Source organism: Cynocephalus volans, chromosome 1 (genome assembly GCF_027409185.1).
Source record: "Cynocephalus volans isolate mCynVol1 chromosome 1, mCynVol1.pri, whole genome shotgun sequence".
Classification (NCBI taxonomy): Eukaryota; Metazoa; Chordata; class Mammalia; order Dermoptera; family Cynocephalidae; genus Cynocephalus; species Cynocephalus volans.
Genome location: NC_084460.1, coordinates 6386772 through 6412853, shown reverse-complemented (window position 1 = coordinate 6412853; position 26082 = coordinate 6386772). Strand labels below are relative to the sequence as shown.

At 44.5% G+C, this 26082-nt stretch overlaps 1 protein-coding gene across 1 annotated transcript in view; it reads right to left on the bottom strand.

Moving 5' to 3' along the window:
- The window catches only part of CACNA1C (calcium voltage-gated channel subunit alpha1 C), a 609830-nt gene that overhangs the window by 205625 nt on the left and 378123 nt on the right, over nucleotides 1-26082 (bottom strand). Inside the window, exons 4-5 of the mRNA XM_063076446.1 lie at nucleotides 17368-17507; nucleotides 9634-9773 (exon numbers count right to left, since the gene is read on the bottom strand). Of these exons, the coding sequence (XP_062932516.1) occupies nucleotides 9634-9773; nucleotides 17368-17507 (280 nt within the window). The remainder of the gene's footprint in view (nucleotides 1-9633; nucleotides 9774-17367; nucleotides 17508-26082) is intronic.

The window sequence follows — 26082 nt, the reverse complement described above, 5'->3', positions numbered from 1 at the left end:
CAGAAGAGAGACACCATGGGTTAATTAGTGCTGGTTAACACTGGAAAGAACAGTGTCAGGAGGCTGGAGTTCTGGCCCTGCCATACTGGAAATATCTAGTTAACATGTCATTAACATTCTGGGAAACCGACTCTGACACCAGAAAGGGCACAGCTTAGAAATAAGTACCTTACCTTAAAGTAAGACTTACTCTAGACCCACCCTGACAAAGCCTAAAACCAAGACCTGACAAGATCCGAAGGGGAAGTGGAATTGGAGGTTGAGGGGTTTGGGCTTTCAACTGGTCTGCATCAAGAAGTATAAAACCAAGTTCATGGTGATCAGCCAGTAATTGAACTGCTGAGACTCTTATGAAGGTGATATAAGTCAGAGTCTCTATAACATACTGTCCATGATTCCGATATTCAGTAAAAGATCACTGGACATACAAAGAAATGAGAAAATGTGAAAGTCAAGAAAAATGCAGTCAATGGGAAACAGAAAATTAGACTGTTCAGATGTTGGGTTTAGCAGACAAGGATTTTAAAATGGCTGTTATATACATTTAAATAATGAAAGAAAAACATACTCAATAAATACAAAATATTTAGTCTTAAAGAGGGAAGAGATAAAGAATTCTACAGAGAAATGGAAACTATAAAAAGGAACCAAATTGAAATTCTATAATTGAATAGTAACTGAAATTTAAAAATTCACTAAATAAGTTTGATGAAGATAGAGACAGCAGAGGGAAAAAAATGAGTACACTGGCAGAAAAATCAACAGAAAGTATCCAGTCTGTGGGACACAGACAAAAAAAGACTGAAGAAAACTGAACAATGTCTCAGGAACCAATGAGATAATATTAAATGGCCAAACATACATGTAATTGAAATTCCAGAAGGGCAGAGTGAGATTGGGGCCAAAAGAAATTTTTTTTTGAAAAAATAATGGCCAAAAACTTCCCCAAATTGATGAAAACCTCCAATTTATGAATGGGTTGGTGAAGCTCAGCAAACTCCAAGGACAAATATAATGAAAACAACAACAAGGCACATCATAGTTAAACTGCTGAAAGCCAAAGACAGAGAATCTGGAAAGTAGTCAGTGAAAAAAGAAACATTATGTGCAAGGGAACATGATGAGAATATCAATGACTTCTCATCAGAAACAATGGAGGCCAGGAGAAAATGGAAAATCTTTAAAGTTCTGAAAGAAAAAAAAACAAAAAAACATTAACCAAGAATTCTATATCCTCCAAAAAATATTCTTCAAAAGGATGGTGAGATAAAGATATTTTTAGATAAATGAAAGCTGGGATAATTCAGCATCAGCAGAGCTGCATTATAGAAATACTATGGGATGTGCTTCAGGGTGAGAAGAAATGATACCAGAAGGAAACTTGGGCCTACAGAAAGGTGTGGAAGTACCAGAAACAGTAAATAAGCAGGCAAATATAAAAGACTATTTTTTATGTTATTATAATTTATTTAAAAGACAACTGACTATTTAAAGCAAAAATAACACTGTAGGGTACGGTCCATAATGTATGTGTAAGTAAAATATGTGTAACAATCACACAGGACAGGGTGTTGGGTAAATGATATTATACTATTAAAAAGTTATTACATATGCAACTGCACACTTAAATTGTGTGAATTTTATTGAATATAAATTATACTTCAATAAAGTTATTTTTAAAATCAAGTGTAGAAGGTCCCCTTCTTCTAATCAATCCAACTTAGAGCCTGACGTAGGAAGATAGGGAATTGGACCCAATCTAATAGCTAATATTTGCTGAACGCTTCCTACCCATTGAGCATAATTCTAAATGCTCTACGAGCATTTACTTATTCAACCTTCACAACTCCATGAGGTATGTGAAATTTTAACCCCCATTTCACAGATCAGGAAACTGAGGTATATAGCTAGCAAGTGGTGGTGGGAATTTGAACCTGGGTAGCGGGACTCCACCGCCTATGTCCTTATCCACTAAATGTCATGAATCAGCATTAGAGAATGATCCGAGAATAATAGGCACATGGGGCTTGTGTTTGGCACATGGGTCACTTCATGGGACACTGACCTCACTATATCTTCATTTCATTCTCCCCTCGTTTTTCTTTTCAGCATTTGGAATATATGGGTCCCTCATAAGCCTAAGTGGTCTTTTATATTAGCATTATTTCTAATTAGGTTCAGTCACTTTGCTCTTGGCTGTTTTTTTCATGTTTGGGGATCTCCAGGAAAGGGCTGGACACAAAAGAGAATCAATTGTGGAGCTTCCTGAGTTTAAGAAGCTCACTTGTCTTTTGTGAATGTTATACCACATGCCATGGCCCTGGGCTCGTGATCAGTGCTTAATAAATACCTGTTGACATATTATACGACAACTTCCCCCACCTCTGGACTGTATAGTTGCTACTGTACTGGGAGCTGAACCAGAGAAGGGATTTGCCCAAGGTCACACCCTGTCAATGACCACCTCAGGTTTAGAATTAGTGATTAAAAAAGAAATTCCCAGGTCACTGCTATTCTCTATCATCACAGCACAGGATGATGATGCTCTCAGGAATTTTAGGACTAATGCAGTTTAACCCTCTCATTTCACAAATGAAGAAACTGAGGGTCAGAGGTTAAACGACAAAGTCACATAGCTGGCCAGACTTCAATCCCTGGTCTTCAATCCCTGGTCTTCATACCCGCGGGCCCAGAGTGCCTCCCACTTCATCATACATCCTGAGGCGGCAACAATACCATTTCTCATCAGCTCCTGCTGCCAAAGGGGTTCACAAGCCCTCAAAACATAAATAAACCAACAGCTGAACTATCAACGGTCCTCAATCTCCAAAGCCAGACGGCGCCCTGCAGCATGGGGAGCGATGCCACTCCAATCTGCTGGGAAAGCTTTTCTCTCCCCCAAACAACAAGACCTGAGTCCTGGAGTCAGGGTTATTCTTGACTGGAAAATAGTCTGAACCTGTTCATTACTCCAGGAGAAGCACTTGCGACTGCATTTGCCTATCTATAAATTAGAGATAATGTCCTTTCCGCCTGGGACACTGGGCCGATTAATCAGCTACATCGTTCTCTTTGAGTCTGAAAGCCTCATACTGATGCTGAATATTGCTTTTAGTTGGTGGTTACCCTTACACTTATCACCACCTACATTTTGTTCTCAAATCAAACAGGGACATTTTCATCACTGGAGGAATGTCTGTGCACTTTAGTAAATATAAAATGTTACCGTGTGATTGTGTGCATTCTTTATTGTTATTTTTTACCCTGCTGTATCTAGAACACCAATAATAGAGATTTTCTCAGTTTAGTCACATACAGTTATTGACATTCCATAACCTCTCAGTAAAACTCCATGCAGCAGAGACTGGAACTTTAGAAATAAGTTCAATGTTTAAATTAACTTACTCAGCCACATTTGGGTCATCTTTCTTTTCTTACGACCAGACGCTATGGCTCATCACAATCCATAATGTCCCTCTTTAAAAGAGTCTTTGCTTCCAGAGGCTCATGGGGTTTTAAAGGCAAAATCTCATTCTGACCCATGCTATACCCATCATTACCTCCTTTTAGAGAAACTGAGGCAAAGAGCAAAGCAGAGAGACAGAGACATTAGCAGCAGAGCCAGGACTGTTGCTGTGCCTTAAATTCCTAGTCCTGGAGTCCTTCAGAGGACCTGGGGGGAGGGGATCAAGGGCTGGCTAATGCAGGAGCGATGGGCCAAGGGGATGCCGTCTGCAGGGGAAGATTGGCAATCACCGGGTGATGTGGGATGGACAAGTATCAGCTCCATGGATGGTGCTGGGGGCTTGGGGCCAGGTCTTTTCTAAATTCTGTTCTGATTCTGAGAGGCAAGCTGTGCCAACACCAGGAGCTGACTTCAAGCTCCTCTCTGTAAAGCAGGCCAGGTTTCTCCTAGGGGAAGCCAGCCTGTTTGGAATGCTAAGAGGCCATGTTGTTTATGGTTGTCCTCAAGAGGGCTTTGCTCCGCCTGTGGCTGCCTCTGCGGGCAGGTGGGAGACAGCAGCCTCCCCTTGTGCTTACTTCCTCTGGGGGTGGCTGTGTACCACTGTGTGTGAGGAGCTCTGTGAGCTCCAGAGACTCTACAGAACAACAGGGTCCCATTGTGACTACTGTCAGACTCTTCTTCAGATGGAGCAGGGATCAAGAGTCCTGGCTGCCTTCAGCCAGGTAACTTGGTGGCCTTGAGAAAGTCATTATATTTGGCTGTGGCATTTCTATCTGTGGAATGGATGTCTAAAGTCCCTTCCCACTCAGACATTCTGATTCAGGTAGAATGTTGTGAGACAAGTGTAGTGGACAAGGTTTGCCTGTTTCAGTGAAAGACGTGGTAGAGAAGGAGGCTTAGAAGATGGTGCAGAAAGGATTTCTGAATGGGATGGGTGGTGGGACTGGTGGCCCCTGGCCGCAGGAGAAGTAGAGTGAGGGATGGACCGATGGGTGCCCCTCTGCACATGCCCATCCTCATAAGTAGCCTTGTGAGAGTCCCTCCTTTTGGTTTCAGGTCCTGTGAATATAAGACCCTTTAGGACAAAAGGGATGAAAAGGAAGAGGAAGCAAAACAGAAAGAAAGGGAGAAAGAGGGCAGAAAGAAAGGGGGAAGAGCAGAGGGTGGAGAGGGAGGAAGGCCTGCAAAGGGTGAGGGGCCTGGGCTGGTGCAGAGAGGATGACTTGGAGGAGGAAGGAGATGATGCAGAGGCAGCCAGCCAGGCCCTGCAAGTTGCAGACGCAGGACAGAGGTCCAGAGGGAGGACTGATCTGCCCAAAGTCACTGAGCTGGTTAGGGTGAAGGCAAGGCCAGTCTGGGTCCTCTGCCCACATGCGCTAATACACCACTCATGTTGTATTGGCATGTCAGCTGCTAAATCATATCGACCAGGATTACAGGGAAGTCCAGGACGATGACAGAATAGACAGCCAAAAAACGGGTGAGGACTGAAGCAACGTGGATTTGAGCCTCTGCTCTGACTCGAAGGACAGGAATTGGAGACGATAGATAGAGACAACTCTTTTGAGGAATTTTGCTGAAATGTAAAAGGAGACAACCCAAGGTTATGAGAAATGCAAGGAGTCATTCATTTAGGTTTGTAGTTGTAGGAGATACTTCTTTAATCTCCAAGAAGAGCCATTTTCATCTTACTGGTGACCCACAGAAGACAAGATACACATGTTGGTCCTGTGCATAAGTATGGAGCTACCTGCAGGGTTGCCCACAGTCGCAAAACCTTCTCTTCCTGAGCTGCATGGCAGGTATCATTAGGGCCTTGTATTTAAGGTGCTACGTCATATCTTCATCTTCTTGATGAGAGAATCCCAAGGAGTGTTACCTTTTCCTGGCCATCATAATACAGTTCTACCATTATTTAAATGCAGATAGAGACTGTATTAGTCTGGTTTTGGATGCTTATAACACAATACTTGAAACTGGGTAATTTATAAAGAAATAGAATTTATCACTTACAGTTTTGGAAGCTAAGTCCAGGGTCCAGCGGGCACATCCAGTGAGGGCATTCTTCTTGGTGGGGACTCTCTATGGAGTCCCATGGCAATTCAATCACATGGCAAGGGCTGAGCAAGAGCACAAAGCAAGCTCCCACAGCTCAACTAGGCATGGCCCTAATGGGGCTCTCTGCTACAGCTCTGACCCCATTTTGCCACTCAGCATTTCTCTAGTGAAGGCTCTCTGCAGTGACTCTGCACCTGTGACAAATCTCTTCTTGAGCCCCCAAGCTTTCCCAAACAGCCTTTGAAATTGCTTCCACAGCTCTTACACCCCTCGAGCTTGCAGACTTTACACTACATGGACTCCACCAAAGCTTACTTGTATTTTCCACAGTGGGTCCAGCACCACCTGGGGCCAATTTAGCTAAAGCCAAGGAGCACTGTGCTGGAATGTAGGGAGCAGCTTCCCAAGGCAGAGCCCATGGAGGGAGGCCTGGGCCTGTCCTCTGGGCCTGTGATGGGAGAGACAACCTGGAAGATCTCCAAACTGCCTTTGGGGTCTTTTTCCCATTGTCCTGATGCATAGCACTGGATGAGTGCTAATCTCTTTAGCAACTGTTAGTCATCCTGCAGCAACCTTGGCACTCTCTCCCAAACATGCCTTTTTGCTCCTCACATGTGCAGACAGTACATTTTCCAATTTTTACACTCTGCTTCCCTTTTAATTATAAATTCTATCTTTAAGTCAGACCCTTCTTCTCTCATTTCACTGTATACAGTTCAAAATAGCCATGTAGCAATCTGAATGCTTTGCTACTTAGATATTTCTTCTTCCAAATACCCTAGTTCATCACTCTTGAGTTCCACCCTTGAGCATGGACACAATGTAGCCAAGTTCTTTGCCAGTTTATAACAAGGGTGACCTCTGCTCTAACTTACAACAAGTTCTTCCTCATTTCGATCTGAGACCTCTTCATAATGGTCTTTACAGTCCATATTTCTATCAGCATTCTGGTCACCACCACTTAATCTCAAAGAATTTCTAAACTTTCCCTAGTCTTTTTGCCTTCTAAGCCCTCACCAGAATCCAGGATTTTTCTAGCCTCTGCTCATTCCAAAGCCGTTTCAACATTTTCAAGTATTCATTATCAGCAACACCCCACTTCTCAGTACCAATTTTCTGTATTGGTCAGTTATTTATTATTCTGTTACTTATAACAGAATACCTGATATTAGGTAAGGTATAAAGAAAAGAGGTTTATTTCTTATATTTTTGAAGGCCGAAAAACCAAAGATCCAGAGGGCACATCTGGTGAAGGCCTTCCTCTTGGTAGAGACTCTCTACAGAATCCTGTGGTGATGTAGGGTATTACTTAGCAAGGGTTGAGCAAGAGAATAATAACATGCTTCTTCCTCTCCTTATAAAGCCATAAGTACCACTCCCATGATAATTCACTTATCCATTAATTGGTTAATCTACTCATGAGGGCATCCAATTACCACATAAAGCCTCCACCTTTCAAATACAATATTGGGGATTAAGCTCCAACATGAGCTTGGGGGGACATTCAAACCACAAAAGAGACAAGATAAAAGTTCTTCTTTAGGAACTTTTTCTGTAGTGGAACCCTGGCTACTCTGTCTAATCTAATTCTCCCTTTGAATGCACTGAAGCATGAGTGGTTCTCATTCATATTCATCTCTAATTAAGAATCTCTTTACTAGAGTAATTACTATAACTATTTCTGCTGATAACAATCTCTTTGCAGTACATTGTACTGTTTATTCACAATTATTTGTCCATGCTTCTGTGTAGGTACAGTATACTTCTTTGTCCCAGTATCTTTGAGGTTGGCCTTTGAGGTTATTTGCTTTGACCAATGAAATATGAGCAGCTGTGATATAAGCCAAATTTAAGCATAAGCCTTAAATTGCTTGTGTGGTTTACTTCTATGCCCCCGTTGGCGAGCATCTGCCCTCTGCCATGAGAACAGCATGGCTTACATGGTGGCTCTGGATTAAATGACACAGAACTTGGTCAAACCCAGAGCCCAGCTGAGTCCAGAAGAGCTTCAGCTGACCAACATCCTCAGGTACAATGAGCCAGGTATAAATGTTTCTAGTTGTAAGTCACTGAGAGTTTGGGGTTGTTTGTTCCTGCAGCAAAGCTGATTGATATATTCTTTAATTAGACTGTCAAATTCCTCAAGTGAAAGGAACCATGTTTGTTCTTTTTTTTTCCTCTCAACTTTATACAAATTAAATTTAGATGTTTATTCTTTATGATATGCCCTAATATCCCTAATAAAAATATGGGCCTCTAGTAAGTATATACATAACAGGGTAAGAGTCATTATGTCCATTGTAGCTTTGTTGGCTGAAGTTTGGAATTAATTCATAGTTCCGATCACTGGCACATTGGCAATACCATTATAAGCTCCCTAAAGTCATGTTAAAAGTCTCTCTCACCCTCCTTTCTCATTTCCTGATTTTGGTCTACTGAGTTATGGCTGATTGACCAAGAAATAATTTTGGCTTCACAAAAGGGGAATTGGGTCTTGGCCATAATATATATTGTTTCTATTCCTAAGTACCCCCAAATGGTTAAGGCCAAAAAGAGAAGATCTGCTTTAATCATGCTTGTGTGGTTTAGCTCTGTGTTTTGTTTCAACTTAAGACAAGCCACAGCTTTGCCCAGGGAGTACCACTGCAAAAAAATAAATGAGAACAAACCCCTGCTTTCATTTATTCAGTAAATTCCCCTACCTTATTTAGAGAGTAATCTAGATATTGTACAGGAATCAGAGATAATGTAAGGCACAGTTCTGGGCTTCAAGGGGGCTCATAATGTAACTGAAGAGACAGGACTTATGTGTAAAAATCTAAGACGATCAAGAGTTACAGACGACTAAATTCTTTAAAAGAGGTAATGTGGTATGGTAGAAAAGAGAGTTGGTTTGGAAGTCAGGAAACCTGGTTCTAGTCCTGGCTCTGCTGCTAGTTAAAGTCTTGGGAGGATCTTTTTACTATACTCTGTGTATGTACAAAAAGGAATGAACAGGTTAATATAAGGCCCCTCTCCTTTCTATGGTTTTGTGACTCTAAGAGCTATCCAAGCAGCATAAATGAAGCCAAGGACTCGGTGCATGGTATAGGCAGTAAAGGCTGTGTGTTCAGAGGACCTGTTTTCCTGTCCCTCACCCCCATCTCCAAGCTAGTCTGGTTCCAGCCCAGTGTTAGGTGTCTCCTATGTTTGAGTTATGGGACAGCTCAGAAATCTGATGGATCTGACCTGAGAGTGTAAAATCTCAGCAAACAAGTCCAGAATTATTCTCAGATAACATAAATTGAACAAGGAAGAGCAGGAAGAGTTCTCCAAACCTGACTTAGCCCCCCACCCCGGGAGCAACCTGGAATGGGCTTTACTGGAGCTGATGCAGGGTGTCTGTAGCTGCGATGTTCAGTGCCTGGGGCACATCCCTCATGGGACAGGTTTCTGGATGACTGGTGGAAGGGGAGTTGCCTATGTGACTGATACCTTGATGGACAATATATCTCTAGATTTCCTCACCTGATTCAGAGAGCTGAGTACCTTCCTCTCCTTGGGAAAAACCAGTTACTACAATAACAGGCATGCTGTCCATAAATCGGGCTCCTGAGTTCTGGGATGCCCCATTTGACATTAAAGAAGAAAAGGACTGGAAGAAATGGAAAAATAGAACTTTTGGAACATCCGCTGATGCGCTCCCAACTGTTCTTTAGAAAAATACAGAAAGCAGAGATAATTTCACTGCCTAAGATACTCTGTAAGCCTTGGGGATTAGCCAGCTCTCTCACCAGCTCTTCTGCTGCAAATATATTTCAATTCCCAACCCAGGGCCTTTGGGGGATCGCTCAAATGGCCAGGGGATTGTTTTCTTTGTGCAGGCTGTTTTCATTTGGCAATGTGGTTGTTGTGAACTTTTGCTAGGTGTTTCCAGAAGCTGGGACCACAGTGTGTTTAATGTACTTACATCAGAGTTGGGTTCTTTACATCAAAGGAAATCATTTTTTTTTAATCCTCCATTTATATGAAATTGAGTTCATTTGCAAAGTGCTCTTGGCAATTCAGCAAAGGAAAGCAGAAGGTGGTGACAAGATAACATTGTAAACAAGAATAATGGCTTCACTTACTTGGGACTCCGGACACTAGCCGCAAGGGACGCAGCACGCGGAAAGCCCTCAGCGCCTTCACATCAAATCCAGCCCCTTTTCCTCCTAGAGCATTTGCCCCATCTGCTTTGGTTGCTTGTTCTAAAATTGCACTAAAGAGCCTAGAAGAGAGGAAAGAGAGGAAAAGCTATCAGGACCATTTCTTTGCCAAGCGAGGGCTCTGATAGCTGAAGGAAGCCTGGAATCAAAGAGTCTGCAGGCATCTCCAGTCCAGGAGCGAGCGCTGCAGGGGGCTGTAAAGTGACATTCCCTCATGTGGATACCTCCCATGCCAAGAGTATAAGCACAGCCCAGAGAGGTCTGAGCAAGGTGAGGGGCAGGACCTTTGCTGTCATAAAGACGTGAGAACACAGCTGGCTTTGTGTGAGCTGGGTGGGTCCTGACAAAAGCATAAAGCAGACTGTCTGCTGTCAGTGCCCCTATCTCTGCTGTGTCCCCTGCCCCCTCCATGGTAGCCTAGCTCCCCTCCCATGGGTGCCAGGAACCACACACTTTCTCCCTGCACACCCCCTTCCTCCTAACAACCCGGCTCTTTGATTTCTTTCTGGGCACAAAGAAATGATCCCATAGAATCTACTTTGTGCTGGCACATAATAGCTACTCAGGAGACATATGTTGAACAAATGAATGAATGACTGAATGGTTAAATAAAAAAATTTCAAGTGGGAGCAAAACCCACACATTAAGGCGTGTAACTGCAACATGCAATTTCAGCTATGCCACCTTGTGTCTGGGCTGATATGTTCATTCCTCCAACAAACATGAATAGCTACTATGGGCCAGGCGCTGTTCTAGACACTGGGACTACAGCAAAATTGACAAAGTCCTTACCCTCATGGAATTTACATTCTAGTGGGGGAGACAGACAATAAACTGAACAATCATCAAACAGGTATCACACAGAGTGCTAGGAAGAAGAGTGCATGGGGAGGGAGATCTGCAGTGACAAGGACAGGAAGCCTTCCTTTCTACATAAGGAGGCTTGGAAAGCAACTTTCCTTAGGTGACATTTGAGCAGAGACCTAAAGAAAGTGAAGGAGTGACCCACGTATCTATCTGGGGAGATTTTGCAGGCAGAGGAAACAGCTGGTGCAAGGGGCCTGAGAGGGGAGCACAGTTGTGTGCTAAAGGGGCAACAAACCGCCATGTGCCTGCAGCAGAGCAGGTAAAGCGGAGAGCAGCAGGAGACACAGTCAAGGAGGAAGAAGGGTGCCCTACTGGGTGCTTGGTTTTCTCTCTGACGTGGTGGGAGAACAGTCTGCAGTGGGGCAAGGCCAGGGGCAGGATGTGCAGTGATTAGGGTAGGAGGAAATGCTGGAGGCTTAGAGCAGGGTGTGGTGTTAGAAGTAGTGAGGAAGAGTCAGACATTGGATTTATTGTAAGATAGAGCTGATGGGGTTGGTGATGGGCTAGATGTGAGGTGTGAAGGAGAAATAAAGATGATCCCAACAGTTTGGGCTTGAGCAACCAGCAGAATCAGATGTGGTGGAATGGATATCAAGGGCTCTACTATGAACTTTTTGAGGTTTAATTTATTGATTGGACATCTGAATGGATACCTTGAGTTGGCTCTATTGTGTTTGGAGGTCAGGGGGCAAGTCTAGGCTACAGACAAAAATTTGGTAGTTGTATACACTGTATTTAAAGTCAAATCATATGAGACCACCTAGGAGGCAGATGTAGAAGGTGAACACGTGAAAGGACCGAGACCTGGGGTCTCCCACATTGGGGGTCAGAGGGAGGAGACACCCACAAGAGACTGGTGAGGTGTGGCTTGTGGGCAGAAGGAGAAGCAGGGAGAATGGGGCCCCATGAAGAAGGTTGTCAGGGAGAAGGAAGTGGTCAAGTGCTGCAGATGCACAGACAGGAAACTGACTGCTGGACTTAGCAACATGAAGACCACTGAGGCCTTGAAAGCATCTGTTTTGATGGAGTGATGGGGACAAGAGCCTAATAGATACAGGTTCAGGAGAGACAGGAGGAGAGGTTGGGGACAGTGAGAATAGAGGGCCCTATTCAATAGAAATATAATTCAAGCCACAAACATAATTTAACTTTTCTAGTAGCCACATTAAAAACGTAAAAAAGGAAAATAAAATAGGTGAATTTAACTGTGATAATATGTATTTTATATAATTCGACAGTCAGAATATTGTCATTTCAACATGTAGTAAATATAAAAAATTATTGAGGCATGTGTCATTCTTTGTTTTGTACTAAATCTTTGAAATACGCTGTATATTTTACACTTACAGCACATCTCAGTTCAGATTTGCCACATTGCAAGTGGTGAGTGGCACAGTGGCTAGTGGCGACCATATATACAACTCTTTTGAGGAATTCTGCTATAAAAGTGAGCAGAGAAAAAACAGTGGTTATCAGAAGTGGGTGTGGAGTCAAGAGAGCTTTGCTTTTAAACGGGAGATACTACAGCATTTTTATACGTCATGGGGATTATCTAACAGAGACAGACAACTTCATGATGCAGAAGTGAGAGGGAACAATTACTGGATGGCTGATACCCCTCAGTAGCCCAGAAGGGGATCTAGTGCACGCTGGGGTGCTGGCCTTCGACAGGGGCAGAGGCAGTTCCTCATGGCTCAGGCCTGAATGCACATTACAAGCGACAGACGTGGCTGTGGGAACACACGAAAGCCCTCTTCTGACTTCACGTTTTCTCAGGGACACAGGTTGCGAGGTCTTCAGCTGAGAATGTGCAAGGGGAGGTGGTGCTGGAGGTCTGAGGAGAGGCAAACATGCGAGCAAGCCATCTAAGGAAGTGCAAGGTGGACGGAGCAGCGGTGCACAATAGGGCTGCCAAGCGTCTCCAGGCCTCTTTGACGCTGGTGGTCATGAGTGCAGAGTGAGACTTGGCTTGTCCACCCCTTTCAGGAACCAAACAGATCTCCATCTAGCTGGATTTGATTAGGGTTGGTGTTTTTCCAGGTGAGCAAGATAAATGAAGACAGGGATGCAGGTGAGAGATTGTGAGCATGGCATCTAAGCTGGTCGGAAGAAGGAGAGGACACGGTGGGAGGGAACAGAGAGAACGTGGGGGATGAAGAGGTTGTCGTAGTCGATGTGCAAAAGGGAGTACGCTGGAAAGATGGGTGGGGTTGGTTAGGGAGTAAGACATTTGGTTTGGGATTATGGGGGAGGGTGTAGTTATGAGTTATGACAGGGATACTGGCTATAACCATGGGAGTGGGCAGTTGAGACAGGATGGAGGTCAGGACCCCTGGAGGAGGAGGAATCAGGGAACTAAGAAGCCACTGGCAGGAGGACAGCAGGAGTAGTGAGTGCTGGAGCTGGCGGGAGACAAGCACTAATGTCTCAAGGAGGAGGGGCTCAAAGGCCTGCCAAGGACTGCAGAAGGCACGCACATCAAACCTGGGGGCTTCGAGAGAGGCAGTGGTCTGAAAGCAGAAAGAAGGAGAAAGCAGGGCTCCCTCCTGACCTCTGGGCCCAGTGGGAGGAACATCTGGGAAAGAAAGTGCTGCCTCCTGAGAGGCCGAGTGGGAAACAGTGCCCTCAGGGGAGGGGCCAGAAAGTGAAGCTGAGGATTTAGGGCAGGAGCTGGACCACCTGTTTTGTAAATAAAGTTTTATTGGAGTTCAGTTACACCCACTCATTTACATATTGCTGTTTTCCTGGCAGAGTTGAATAGTTGGAATAGAGGCTGTATGGCCCACAAAGCTGAACATTAGCCTCTGGCCCTTTACAGAAAATGTTTGCTGACCCTGAGCAGATGATGGACTGTGGGAAACGGCATGGTGGAAAGGTATCAGGAGTGGGATGGCAAGTGAGAAGACGTTAGATCACAGGATGCCCAGAACCCTGTGGGAAAGAAAGTCTGAGTGATGAGGGATGGCCTGGGAATTCTGGGCTTCTTGTGGGAATCAAGAAAAACAGGGGAAAGGGCGAACGGGGCAGTTTCTGACATTTGCACCTGGAGATGACCCCACTCTGCCAGCAGTGTGTGTGCAGGGTCATGTGTCTTCATTAGTGAGGCCTGGAATGGAGGAGGAAGCCCAGGTGTTGGAATGGGACTCCATATGGGCCGGGGCAGCCTTGGTTCTCGAGTGATAGGCTGAGCTCCCAAGACGACGCATGCCCCAGGAGCTGGACCACAGAAGTGCAGAGCCAGGCAGGGCTGGCAAGGAGGGGCTGGTCTGCGTTAAGGATTTTCAAACTGCTCCACGGTTGCGCTCAGGGACTTCCTAGGCAGCTGGGCAGAGCTGAGCGGCTGGGCTTCTGGCTCCTCTGCCCCAGATTGAACAGAGCAGCTTGCCTTTGATCTCTGCTATGCACTGGATCTCTGAGTAATATTCTGTTTGAACAACGGGTTCTGTAGCTAAAAGAAGTTTGATGGCCTGGCCAGACCATGGCTAAAGTCTCTCTCAGCTCTGTGACTCTTTCGCCTCAGCTTGGCAGTTTGATGGTTTCATATGTTAGTTGGTGGTGCCTTGAATCCCAGGCAAAAGTTGCCAGAGTGGGGGCAGTGGTCTCCTTTCTCAAGAAAAATGTTCTTTCCACTGAAGTCTAGATTACTGAAACCTGAGGAAATGGAGACCAGCTTGCAAGTTTGTCAAACATTACAAATCCAAACCAGATTTTGTTCCCAGTATTTTTTGGAATAAAGAAATATGCTTATCAGAGTACAAGACGTTCACAAAATATTACTCAGTGAAGGGAGCAGAGATTAGACTTTCTTCTCTCTTAACCGCTGTCCCAACCTGAGGCTCTTTATTAAGTGTCTGCTTTTAGGTTTGAAGGGGTAGAAAATAAAAAAATGGGTGGAGGAGGCGTTCTTCTTGTCCAGGAGAGACTGGTGTATCTCTTCTCAGTTAGACCCTGTAAAGGTGAAACCAAAGCTTTGTGTTCACTGGTCGCTAAGGGTCGGCTTCTGAGGTGGACACTTGGCTGTGGGTTTCTCCAACAGGTGTGTTTGGTGTTTCTGTAGTCGGGCATTAGAGCTTTTAGAAGAAAAGAACAGTGAGGCCCCAGAGGGCCAGGAGAATCAGAAAGGCAGGGCTGCCATGCTGCAGGGGAGATACGCACGGGACAAAAGCCTCTGTGGCTAGAGTGGAATGTCCTGAGCAGGGAGTCCACTGAGGACTCCTCAGTCTTCTGGTTGGGGTGGGGGGAGGCAGCCGAGACTCTTCTGCTTTAGGAAGGAAATGCGATGGGTTTGTGGGGGGAAGAAAAAGCCTTCTGTCACATGCCACCAGAGTGGCAGTGCAGAGAGGAGAGGGGACTCTCAGCCTGGTACTTAGGCAGGGGGCAGGCAAGCCCACCTTTCTCCAGGGCAAGCCAGAGTCTCCTCTGGAACCTTCCCCTAAGTAGCTACAGAGGACGGGCCAAGGAAAAAAGAGATATCCATTTAATATTGTAAAGGGGGTGTGTGTGTGGCTGAAGATAGTGGTGAGCTGCACCCTCTGGGCAAGGGGGATCACTGTTCTATATAGAAGGACAGGCTGAGATTTAGACTGGATGAAGAGCCTCTGGGACCAATACCCCTGGAGAAGAGAAACCAGGTGCTGAATATGGCCAAGCATGAGATCAATGGGGAAAAAAAAGTCCAAGGGTCACGGTGAACCACAAGCTGAGTAAGTGTTAGCATCATAACCTCTGTGGCTTAAAAAGCCACAAGGGGCATCTTCTGGAGGAATGCCAAATCTGGATGCCTCCCTCTCTTCATCGGGCTCCTGGCCTAAACCCCAGAGTGATATGACTGGAATCTGGGATGATCCCACAAAGTCTGCCCCCTGTGGCTGTGGGGAGGAGCAACAGTCTAGGGGATGAAGTGAGGTCCAAGCAAGCTGCAGGAGTAGGTGTGGGCCAGTGATGTGCTGCCTTCCCGTGCGTCTGGGTGGGGAGGTGCTGGCCCTCCCTCCCAGGGCTCCTGTTTCCTGTCTCCTGCATGTCTCATCCCCACCTCCCATGCTTTATTAAGGCCATGAATGGGGCAGAGCACATATGGTCAACTCCACCTCCTCCCACAAATATGAGAAGAAATGTAGCTTCTCAGAACAGAATTTGTCCCTGCAAGTCACCCTTACCTCTCCACTGATCCCAGAAGCAGCAGATCTCATTACTGAGGCTATTCTCTGTGCATGTGCAAAAGGCTCCCAGGAGACTGGGGCCTGCAGAAATGTGAATTTAAACAGGATTTAGGAGTATTTGAAACAACACACCTTAAGGGCCTTTGCTATGTTTTGCTGAGTTAATTCGGGCATTTGTAGTCACTCTTTGTTTTTTCTGGGATGAACAGAAACAGCAAAACCTCTCATATAGCTGCATCCTACCTGAGCATTAGCCAGATCTGTATCTGACTAATAAACTCTAATAACCTTAGCGCTCCTCATGTCACACAAATATCCCGGATGTGCATGTGGCCAAAGAACATCATTCATCCAAGCAAAATAAGACAACAAAGAAAAAACCCTAATGCAGTTCCAGACAATCTTATGAGATATCCAGATGGCCAGAGACAAGGAAATAACTTGTAAATGATCCTGATTCACTCTTGTGTTGTTTTTCTGCAGTCAAGACTAGTGCTCCCGAGATAATGAACAGTGAGTGCTCTGCCGAAGCCCACAACGGCCCAGGGCACAAAAGGACTTGCCAAAAACAGGTTCACAGGATAAGAGCCTCCTGACATTCTTTGATGCTGGAGCCTGCCAGGACTCTAGGGAGTGAAAGTGCCAGGTGGCCACCACTCACCAGGCTCAGAGTAACAATGGATCAGCTCAAAGGAGCCAGCTTGTTCTTGAAGTAGAATATGCTGTAAAGGTGTCCCTTCCTTTACGAAACAGATGAGGTGCTGAAACTTTAGCCACTGAGTTTTAATAAATCATATTTCTCACAGCATATTAGGAACAAATACTTTACGGAGAATCTATTTGTGAAGTTACTAATTTCTGATAGAGAAGAGACCATCATTTCTAAATTTTATTTCAGATTCTTTACATTGTTTGTTAAAAAGCTTTTACGGACCCTGCCTCATCTTGTAGAAGTGGAGGTAGGTGTCTGAGAAAGGGTGTATTTGGTCTGGGTTTAGTTACCCATTACCTTGGCCTTTCATAGTTCCCTGTTTTCTTCTAACTCACCTGTCCTGAGCAGTGTGATTTCTTGGGGCCACAGAACAAGGTACACTGTAGAGGTGAAGATGGGACAGGGCATTATGTACTGGCATCCAGTGGACCACGGGTACAGCCTGGCAGCTGTGTGTGCGGCCCCATGCCCATGCTTGTGGACTGTACACTCACAGGTGAGCTGAACTTACCCTGCTCAGTGAGACAGCAGGGAAATTAGTCAGAGGAACTGGTGGGCCAGATGTGGTAAGAGATAAAATAAAGGTCCTTAAGCAGAGGAACCTTCTCAGTTGCATAAAGGACGTGGGTTCCATTAAGAGCACTCAGATTCAACTGTGTGAGAGTGTATGTGTCTGTGTGCACATGCACACGCACTCAGCTCCATGCACGTGGGAACAGTGGTAGGTGAGGGGGTGCTATTAGGTAATAGCTCTGCCCCTTTGGAGAAAGTCTGAATTCAAAGTGATTTTTAACAGATCCTTTCATCTTGCCCAAATCTTAGTAAAGTTATGACCAAATCAAAAAAGACATGAATACCGAAGGAAAAAGAGGTATGTATTGCTAAAGTGAAGGAAAAGAGAAAGACAGTTATACTTACCCCACCACCACTATTATAAAATCTAGTAAATTCCAACCATTGCGGAGGTAAGCGTTGGGGTGAAAGAGAAGTCCATAGGCTATTACTTTTAAAAATGCTTCCACAGTAAAAATGATGAGAAAGAGATATTCCACTCGTTCCTAGGAAATGAAAATAGAAAAGAGAGAAAAACAAATTATCAGGTTGGGGATTTGGAAAGTTCTGAACCAGCAGATCTCACAAGTAGATGGAAACAAATGCTAGCCTCCCCCATCCTGTGGTAGGACCTATGGGGACACTGGGTGGGACCCCCAAGCCAAATTAGCAACTCCGTTAGCACTACAATCCATTGAGCATTAAAGATTTTTTTTAACTTCAAAAGTCCCCTGACAAATACAAATATTATGGTGGTAGAAAACAGTTTTTCAAAACATCTTATTTAATCAGTTGACATTTTATTGTGTCTTCACAGAAGAGAACTTGTCATGTCTTGATCTAAAGGGAAACGATACCAGGTCAGAGGAGAAGGAGGCTGAGAGAGGGGTGGAGCAGAACCACGGGAACACTGTGCCTTGATTCTGTGGCAACAAACCCTGAAGACCATGGACATGGTCTTGGGGAGGGTACTAGCTTAGTTCTCCAAAATTACAGAGTAAAAACACAGCCAGAAAGAAACCAAGCCAAAACAGAGTCAGTCTGCTTCCATACACTGATCTAGCAATTTGAAATATCTTTCTTGAGAAAATAAAACTCTTTGCCGAAAGACATAGATCAGGTCAGCAGAGAAAATCAGCATTTTGAGGATGGAGGTGGGCAGGGGGTAGGGAATGGAAAGGCCTATCTCTTCTCAAGCAGTGGAAGGTCGTCTTTTCCTCCCGCTGCCACCTTGAAGAAGGGCTTTGCATTTAAGGATTGCAGCTCCTGTCCCCAGGTGCCCACACTTAACAGGACAAACTCATTGGCTCAACTGGAGCGAGCCAACTCTGCGCTGATTCACTTGCCTCCCTCACCACTAATTGCTTTCTCTCACCCACATCCCTGAGCAGAGCTTAATGTCCCCCCAGGCGAGGACTGCCTGGATACCTTCATGCTCCACCACCCACCTCTGCAGAGGCCTCAGCAGAGTCACAAAACCCCTGTCCACACTGCACTGGGGCACAGGCCCTCCAATGTGGACAGACCCATCCACAGCCCCCGGGAAACACCTGGCTCAGAGCCCCCAGACCCATTTTCCCCTCTTCTGCTGGGTCAGGAGGAGCTCACTGAAGACCTCCAGGTCCACTCACACTCTAGAGTGGAGGTGCTGCCAGGAAGGCCCACCTCTTCCACCTGGACTGCTGGGAGGGAGCTCCAAGACCAGGCACTGGGAGCCAGAAAGGAAGCTCCATTGGGAGAGGCCAGGCCAGGCCACACAGGCAGCCTGTGCTCCCATTTACTCTTTCCCGATACTCAAGACATTTAGAGGGCACTGCATTACTGTGCCCAGCTCTGGGTGAAGCAGTTTGAGGATGCCAAGTTAAAAACTGCAGAATTTTGGGCCCCATCCAGACCTACTGAAGTAGGTCTACTGGCTGTGAAGCATGGAAATGTGCAGTATAGAAAACTCCCAGGTGTTTCTGAGACACCCTGAAGTTTAAGAACCACTGGCCCATGTGCTGGTGAGGGCCCAGATCAGGCACTAACAGTGGGAGGGAGAAGAGGAGTCACGTTTAATCAGCACCTCAGAGGAGACCCATCTTTTGATTCCTGCCCATTTTAGCAACATGAAGAAGGTCTGGGGAGGTGGCTGCCTTGGGGCTGTGATCCAGAAACAAATCACAGCATGTGGGAGCCTCCAGTCTTTAAAATCAGGTGATACTTGGTTAAAATGCACATCAGGGCAGTGTCAAAAGGGAAAACATGTTACAAAAGGGCACAAGAGGAAGCTTGTGGAAGGTGGACGAGGAGGAGCAAACAGCCACTCAGCCCCAGTCTCCACGCACCCCCACCCCCACGATGGCTCAGAGCTTCCATGCTCAGCACCAGATGACAGGGCCATCCCATCTCTGCCCCAGAAACCTCCATGGAAACTCACAAAATTGGAGCTGGGATGAGAAGGGATGAGAAGGGAAGAGAAGGAAAGGGAAACAAACAAAAGCTGGGTACCCAGCAGGTGTCACATGTGCTAGCTCCTCTTACACTTCCATCCCTTACCCACCCACAGCCACTCACTATTGGGGTGGCACACCAGCTGAATGATCAGGAAGTGACACTGGAGCTCATCTGGGTAATCTAGACAATGAGCTTGCCAGGAGAGGTGGCACTCAAGCGCAGGGTCCCTCCTCCCCCTGGTGGGGAGAATAGCAATATCCCAAGACTCTGAGGGCCCTAGTGCTGGGAATATGCATTCCCAGACAGCTCCTGTAAACACTGCACCCCAATCCAGACTGCCTGGCACCAAGGAGTCTGTTTTTCCCTCACCAACAAGGTGGCTTTCCCTTGTCTGCTTGCCCCATGGAAAGAGAGAGCCACGGGTGAGGGTCCCTGTGTGAGGATGCCCACCCACACTCGGGCCCAGCAGGGTCTCTTTGTGTGGTGGAAAGACTGGGGGGTCTGTGACTGTTCTTATTGACCTCTGGCCTTTGTAAGTCTCCCAATAAAGCCTATTCCTTAATCCACGCCATGTGACATCTGTCCCACACCCTGGTATATAACACATGGAGACCTAGAAGGACCCACCCCACATGACAGTGAGTCATTCAATCAAACATTCACAAACACGTTTATGTATGTGCTGGGGATTAGAGAAAAAGGGCTCAGAAACTGACTTCAAGGATCTCCTGGTACAGTGGGGGCAAAAGGACAGAGGACTGCCCCACAGTGGGGAGTGGTATCTGGGGCAAGCACAGTTGACTGCAGATGGACTTGCCAAAGTCAGGATCTCTGGGGTGAATCTTGAAAGATGAAGAGTTGTCCAGGAGAAGATTAGGGGGTGAGGGCAGTGAAGCAGGGGGTCAGGCATTCCAGGTAGAGGGAGAACTAAGGAGACAGAAGCGTGGAGAGCTCCAGGAATGCAAACGTGTGATGGGGATGGGGATGGAGTGAAGGGTGCTGAGGGAACAAGCTGGAGGGCGGGAGGAGGAGGACCAGGGCCTGCAGCCATGCCTGGACGCTTAGATTTCAATCCAAGGAGACCAGGAGTGACCTGGTTGGTTGTGCACTGCAGTCTGGCACTAGCTGAAGAATGGAGGGGCGGGGCTTGGGGGGGAGTGACCCATGCAGAAATCATGGAAGCTGGAGCCATGGCAGAGACAGTGGGATTGCTGAGATATAGGTGGATTGAGAGCTATCAGGGATGCATGCTGGTTTCTGGTTACACACAGTGTTGGGGGAAGGGTCAGTGCAGAGAAGACGGGCACTGCCCCCACCCTGAGGTTTCTAATTTGGGAGACTGTGTGGACAGTTAGGCCTCTCACTGAAGCAAGGGACTTTAGGCAGAGTAAGGTGCAGACAGACTTGCTAAATTGGAGATACTGGTGACCAGACATACCGAGGTGGGCTTGGTGCAGAGTCCAGCTTACAGGGGGCTGAATGAGGTTGCCCTGCCAGAGTGTGCAGACTAAAGAGAGAAGAGCTGAGGCTGGAACCAACTCAGTGAGGAACAACCGCTACGAAGCCCAATCTGAATGCCTGTCCCATCAGAAACCTCATGCCCAAAAAAGCCCCTTCACATTGTGGGAATTTATCTCCAGGCAGAAGTTACAGGATCCTGCTTAAAGCCATGGAGTCTGACATGAAGGAATCTTAAAGACTACCTAATTAACCTCCCCATCTGAAAAACTAGGATACTGAGGCCAGGGAGGTACGTGCTGAGGGTAGGAAATCACATTTCCTGACCTTCAGTCCAAAGGTCCGTTCATCTGATCTTGGCTTCCTGGGTACCAGAAAAACATTTTTCATGGGTCCCCACCTATCCCTAAAGACATGGCTTTGAAATGTTCAGACTCCTTATGCTAAGTTGTTTAAGAATCTGTGCTAGGACTGAAAAGGTCCAGGGAGCTAGAAAGAAGGGGTCTGGACAAGAATCCAGAGAAGGGGCAGCTGCCATTTGTTGAGAAGTCTGGGACCCAGTCACTGCAGCGTGTGAATGTGTGTGGAGCAGAATGTCGCAAGAAGCAGTGTTATTCACTCTGACCTCAGAGGCATGAATGCCCTTGTGGAATTACTTTAAAAAACAAACAAAACAATAAAATGCTAGGAATTAATCAACACCTTTCAATAACAACTCTTAATGTTAAAGGCTTAAATTCCCCAATTAAAAGACACAGACTGGCTGACTGGATCAAAAAGCAGGACCCAACTATATGCTGCCTACAAGAGACCCACCTCACCCATAAAGATTCACACAGACTAAGAGTGAAAGGATGGAAAAAGATTTACCATGCAAACAGAAAAGAAAAATGAGCTGGAGTGGCTATTGTTATATCTGACAAAATAGACTTTAAACTAAAAACCATAAAAAGAGACAATGAGGGACACTACTTAATGATAAAAGGACTGATCCATCAAGAAGACATAACAATCATAAATATGTACGCACCCAATGTTGGAGCAGCCAGATTTATAAAACAAACTCTATTAGACCTAAAGAAGGAAATAGACACTAATACCATAATAGCAGGGGACCTGAACACTCCACTGTCAATATTAGACAGATCATCTAGGCAAAGAATCAGTAGAGAAACACAAGATCTAAACAAGACTCTAGACCAATTGGAATTGGCAGATATCTACAGAACATTCCACCCAACAACCTCAGAATATTCATTCTTCTCATCAGCACATGGATCATTCTCCAGGATAGATCACATATTAGGTCACAAATCAAGTCTCAATAAATTCAAAAAAATTGGAATTATCCCATGTATCTTCTCAGACCACAATGGATTAAAACTAGAAATTAATAACAAACAAAACTCTGGAAACTATACAAACACATGGAAATTAAACAGCATTCTACTTAATGACATATGGGTCCAAGAAGAAATCAAGCAGGAAATCAAAAAGTTTATTGAAACTAATGAAAACAATGATACATCATACCAAAACCTGTGGGATACTGCAAAAGCAGTATTGAGGGGAAAATTTATTGCATTAAATGCTCACTTCAGAAGAATGGAAAGATGGCAAGTGAACAACCTAACACTTCACCTTAAAGAACTAGAAAAACAAGAACAATCCAATCCTAAAGTTAGCAGACGGAAAGAAATCATTAAGATCAGAGCAGAACTGAATGAAATTGAAAACCAAAAAACAATTCAAAAGATCAACGAATCAAAAAGTTGGTTTTTTGAAAAGATAAATAAAATTGACAAACCATTAGCATGGCTAACAAAAAAAAGAAGAGAGAAGACTCAAATAACAAAAATTAGAAATGAAAAAGGCGATATTACAACTGATTCATCTGAAATACAAGGAATCATTCGAGACTACTATAAACAACTATACGCCAACAAATTTGAAAATCTGGAGGAAATGGATAAATTTCTGGACACACACAAGCTCCCAAAACTGAACCGTGAAGACGTAGAAAATTTGAACAGACCAATAACAATAAAGGAGATTGAAGCTGTTATCAGAAGGCTCCCAACAAAGAAAAGCCCAGGACCAGATGGATTCACAGCAGAATTTTACCAAACATTCAAAGAGGAATTGACACCGATTCTTTACAAACTATTCCAAAAGATTGAAACGGACGCAAATCTCCCAAACTCATTCTATGAAGCAAACATCATCCTGATACCAAAACCAGGTAAAGATATAACCAAAAAAGAAAACTACAGGCCGATATCCTTGATGGATATAGATGCAAAAATCCTCACTAAAATACTAGCAAACAGAATACAGCAACACATACGAAAAATTATTCATCACGATCAAGTGGGATTCATCCCAGGGATGCAAAGTTGGTTCAACATACGCAAATCAATAAATGTGATACACCATATTAATAAACTCAAACACAAGGACCATATGATCATCTCTATAGATGCTGAAAAAGCATTTGATAAAGTTCAGCACTCATTCATGACAAAGACCCTCTATAAGTTAGGTATAGAGGGAAAGTATCTCAACATAATTAAAGCCATATATGCCAAACCCACTGCCAATATCATCCTGAATGGGGAAAAGCTGAAAGCTTTTCCTTTAAGAACAGGCACTAGACAAGGATGCCCACTCTCACCACTCCTATTCAACATAGTGTTGGAAGTACTAGCCAGAGCAATCAGAGAAGAGAAGGAAATAAAGGGCATCCAGATTGGAAAAGATGAAGTCAAACTGTCCCTGTTTGCAGATGACATGATCCTATATATCGAACAGCCTAAAACCTCTACAAAAAAACTGCTGGAATTGATAAATGATTTCAGCACAGTAGCAGGATACAAAATCAACACACAAAAATCAGTAGCATTTCTTTTCTCCAATAGTGAACATGCAGAAGGAGAAATCAAGAAAGCCTGCCCATTTACAATAGCCACCAAAAAAATAAAATACTTAGGAATTGAGTTAACCAAGGAGGTGAAAAATCTCTATAATGAGAACTACAAACCACTGCTGAGAGAAATTAGAGAGGATACAAGAAGATGGAAAGATATTCCATGCTCTTGGATTGGAAGAATCAACATAGTGAAAATGTCCATACTACCCAAAGTGATATACAAATTCAATGCAATCCCCATCAAAATTCCAATGACATTTTTCTCAGAAATGGAAAAAACTATTCAGACATTTATATGGAACAATAAAAGACCACGAATAGCCAAAGCAATGCTCAGCAAAAAAAAATAAAGCTGGAGGCATAACAATACCTGACTTTAAGCTATACTACAAAGCTATAATAACCAAAACAGTATGGTACTGGCATAAAAACAGACACACTGACCAATGGAATAGAATAGAGAATCCAGAAATCAACCCACACACTTACTTCCATCTGATCTTTGACAAAGGCACCAAGCCTATTCACTGGGGAAGGGACTGCCTCTTCAGCAAGTGGTGCTGGGATAACTGGATATCGATATGCAGGAGAATGAAACTAGATCCATACCTCTCACCGTATACTAAAATCAACTCAAAATGGATTAAGGATTTAAATATACACCCTGAGACAATAAAACTTCTTAAAGAAAACATAGGAGAAACACTCCAGGAAATAGGACTGGGCACAGACTTCATGAATACGACCCCAAAAGCACGGGCAACCAAAGGAAAAATAAACAAATGGGATTAGATCAAACTAAAAAGCTTCTGCACAGCAAAAGAAACAATTAAAAGAGTTAAAAGACAACCAACAGAGTGGGAGAAAATATTTGCAAAATATACATCTGACAAAGGATTAATATCCAGAATATATAAGGAACTCAAACAACTTTACAAGAAGAAAACAAGCAACCCAATTAAAAAATGGGCAAAAGAGCTAAGTAGGCATTTCTCTAAGGAAGATATCCAAATGGCCAACAGACATATGAAAAAATGCTCAACATCACTCAGCATCCGGGAAATGCAAATCAAAACCACATTGAGATACCATCTAACCCCAGTTAGGATGGCTAAAATCCAAAAGACTATGAATGATAAATGCTGGCGAGGCTGCGGAGAAAAAGGAACTCTCATACATTGTTGGTGGGACTGCAAAATGGTGCAGCCTCTATGGAAAATGGTATGGAGGTTCCTTAAACAATTGCAAATAGATCTACCATACGACCCAGCCATCCCACTGTTGGGAATATACCCAGAGGAATGGAAATCATCAAGTCGAAGGTATACCTGTTCCCCAATGTTCATCGCAGCACTCTTTACAATAGCCAAGAGTTGGAACCAGCCCAAATGCCCATCATCAGATGAGCGGATACGGAAAATGTGGTACATCTACACAATGGAATACTACTCAGCTATAAAAACGAATGAAATACTGCCATTTGCAACAACATGGATGGACCTTGAGAGAATTATATTAAGTGAAACAAGTCAGGCACAGAAAGAGAAATACCACATGTTCTCACTTATTGGTGGGAGCTAAAAATTAATATATAAATTCACACACACACATACACACACACACACACAAACCGGGGGGGGGGGAAGAAGATATAACAACCACAATTATTTGAAGTTGATACAACAAGCAAACAGAAAGGACATTGTTGGGGGGGAGGGGGGGAGGGAGAAGGGAGGGAGGTTTTGGTGATGGGGAGCAATAATCAGCTACAATGTATATCGACAAAATAAAATTAAAAAAAAAAATTAAATATTAAAAAACAAAAAATAAAAAACAAAAAAATAAAACAAAACAAAAACAAACAAACAAACAAACAAAAAACCTTAAGTGAAACAGCTTGGCTAATCCTTTCAAAGTATGCATAGTATTGCTATAGAAACATCTACAGGCAGGTATTAATGGACAGAAGAGCAAAAGTTGGTCAGAGACTATTCTCACTGACACCAGGGGCCCACAGTGAGCACACAGTCTCCTCAATTCTGAGGCCAGAAGTCTGTGTACCTTCCTGAATCCTGAGTGGCCTCAGAGCTCACTGAGAAGAAACCAAATATTCAGCATGTAAACAGACCCCTTCCGTGATCTTGGAAACTGGGAAACTTTGGAAGCCAACCTGGAATGGCCTAAGATTCCCATTCCTACTATTCTGTGTTAAGGTTGGAAAAACTGCAGAGAGAGGATGGGTCATGGAACTCTAGCAA